At 37.3% G+C, this 2,389-nt stretch overlaps 1 protein-coding gene across 1 annotated transcript; it reads left to right on the top strand.

Annotated features, from left to right (window-relative positions):
- The first annotated feature begins 222 nt into the window (after positions 1-222).
- Positions 223-1,460, top strand: LOC131052823 (cytochrome P450 750A1-like). Its single transcript, XM_057987448.2, has 2 exons — positions 223-729; positions 852-1,460. The coding sequence occupies exons 1-2, from the start codon at positions 223-225 to the stop codon at positions 1,458-1,460; spliced, it is 1,116 nt and encodes a 371-aa protein (XP_057843431.2).
- Positions 1,461-2,389: the final 929 nt, after the last annotated feature.

Raw genomic sequence — 2,389 nt, 5'->3', positions numbered from 1 at the left:
AAATATGAGATAATCCCATACATTATAGATGACCTGTAGACCCAAAAATCACCAGATATCTTCACAAAGGATCATTTTTAATAGCATGGAATCCCTAAGTGCAGTCGTGACTATTGGGCTTGGGATTTTCTTCTTCTACTACCGCTTCGTCTATATGACCATAAAGACGTTGCTTTTGGCTCATATGGAGAGTCGTGGAGGCAGATGAGAAAGCTGTTGACTATGGAGCTGCTCACAGTGAAGAGAAACGATTCCTTCAGATTTGTGAGAGAGGAAGAAGTGTCTGCCATGATCGGGTCCATCTGGCAGGAAAGCGGGCAAGGAGCACAGTGTGTGGATGTGAAGAAGAGACTCTCCTCCCTTACTCAAAATATTGTCTGTACAATGTTTGCCAGCAGGACGTACTCCGACAACGACTTGAATGGAGGACATAGCTTCAAACAAATGGTTGAAGAAATGTTTGTTCTAGCCGGTGCATTTTGCGTTGGTGATTTCATTCCTTCTCTCCAATTGCTCGACTTCCAAGGATTCCGTCATCGCATGCAGGCTGTTCACAAACTATTGGACGGATTTGCTGAGAAAGTAATAGACGAGCACATTCATCGTAGATTGGAAAACGGAAAACCGAACGAAGAAGATCGTGTTAAAGACATGCTGGACGTGATGCTCAGCATGGCCGAAACGAATGACCAGACAATCTCAAGGGTCGACATCAAAGCCATGATCATGGTAAGTCTGAGAATCAAAACCGTCTTGGCTTTCACAAATCTGATTACAAATTGCTTTCAACTATTCTGCTTATGACTGTCGGCGGAGAAAATGTGTATAAACTTGACGAAATGTGTGTGCAGGACATGTTAAACGCGGGAACGGAAACATCGGTGACATTGGTAAAGTGGGCGATGAGTGAATTGCTGAAGAATCCTGCAACGCCGGCACGAGTGCAGCAGGAGATGGAATCAGTAGTGGGCAGAGACCGCCGAGTAAAGGAGAGTGACGTCATGAGCTTCGAGTTCTTGCGATGCGTTGTGAAGGAAACTCTTCGACTTCATCCGCCAGCTCCTCTGCTATTGAACGAGTCGATGGAAAGCTCCGGCGCTGGAGGATATTTCATTCCTCCAAAGACGAGGGTGTTTGTGAATGTGTGGGCGATTGGAAGGGATGAAAACGTTTGGAAAGATGCTCATCAGTTTAAGCCCGAGAGGTTCATGGGGTGTAATAAGGATGTGAGAGGTCAGGACTTCGATTTGTTGCCCTTCGGAGCAGGCAGAAGAGGATGCCCTGGGATTTCCATGGGTCTTTCCGTTAGTGAGTTAGCACTCGCTCAGTTGATTCATTGCTTTGATTGGAGTGTGGAGGGCGAGGTAGATATGGAGGAAGAGTTTGGATTAACCTTTCCCAGAAAAAATCCGCTGTTTGCCTGCCCTAAATGGAGGCTGACTACTGAATATCCTAGTTAAGCATGTATTCTGGGATAGGTGCCTTTGTCAGGTTAATAAGCTAGAGAGTGAGTTTGAAGTTAATAATATTGTTAATTTGATAATTTGTTGTTTGTGGTGGATATTTAATAGTGAATTTTTATTAGGAATGGTTGTTAAAAATATGTGGATATTTATAATATTCATTTTATATATAATTAAAATAAAAATGTTAAACATAGTATAATTTATGTAGAATTTATTATTTATATATGTAAATTTTTATTTTTAAATTTGATTTTGATTTTTATAATGATATTTAGGTGGTTCAAGTAAAATGGAAGGCAAGTAAAGAAATCAAAAAATATTGAAAGAAGAAAGGTAAAAATGTTTGTATTATAAAACTCAAAATATTCATAAAGTGTGAAAGGTATATGAAATTATGATTGAAATGTTAGAGGAAAATTAATTCTTGGCTGGATTTAAATTTTATAGAGAATAATCTTTGTTTGGAAGTGGGAATTTCCACCTTAAAAAGAAAAATAAATCATTTTTTTTTTAAATCTATGTGATAGAAATTCATATGGATTTTTGTAATGTTTTTAAAAATAATTTTCAATAATGAAAAAGAAAGAAATTTAGTTTTTTAACTTTCTTCCGAATATCTCTTAAAAGTTAAGGCTTGATAGAAAAGATAATATTTAGCTAAAGAAAGAAAGGATATGAGGTGGGTTTTGTGAGGTCTTGTTTTAGAATAATTATGTGTGGGAATTAAAAGAGGCCACTATTATTTGTCCTTGAAAATAATTTATAAATAATATGATAAAGGAGATTGTAGAAGATCCTTATTTAGAATATGTAAGGAGGGCTAAAGTTTCCAAGAAAAGAAACAAAATGTTTCCTACATTGGAGAAACTTTTTTATGAAGAAGAAGAGGTTGATGACAAAGAGCTTCTATAAATAATGCAAAA

Source organism: Cryptomeria japonica, chromosome 6 (assembly GCF_030272615.1).
Source record: "Cryptomeria japonica chromosome 6, Sugi_1.0, whole genome shotgun sequence".
Taxonomy (NCBI): Eukaryota; Viridiplantae; Streptophyta; class Pinopsida; order Cupressales; family Cupressaceae; genus Cryptomeria; species Cryptomeria japonica.
The sequence above is the reverse complement of the archived record's forward strand: the minus strand, read 5'-3'. Positions and strand labels throughout refer to the sequence as shown.

Coding starts and splice junctions, on each gene's coding strand:
- LOC131052823 (XM_057987448.2), top strand. CDS start 223: ATGGAGCTGCTCACAGTGAAGAGAAACGATTCCTTCAGATTTGTGAGA. Junction 730..851: donor ACATCAAAGCCATGATCATG/GTAAGTCTGAGA, acceptor ATGTGTGTGCAG/GACATGTTAAACGCGGGAAC.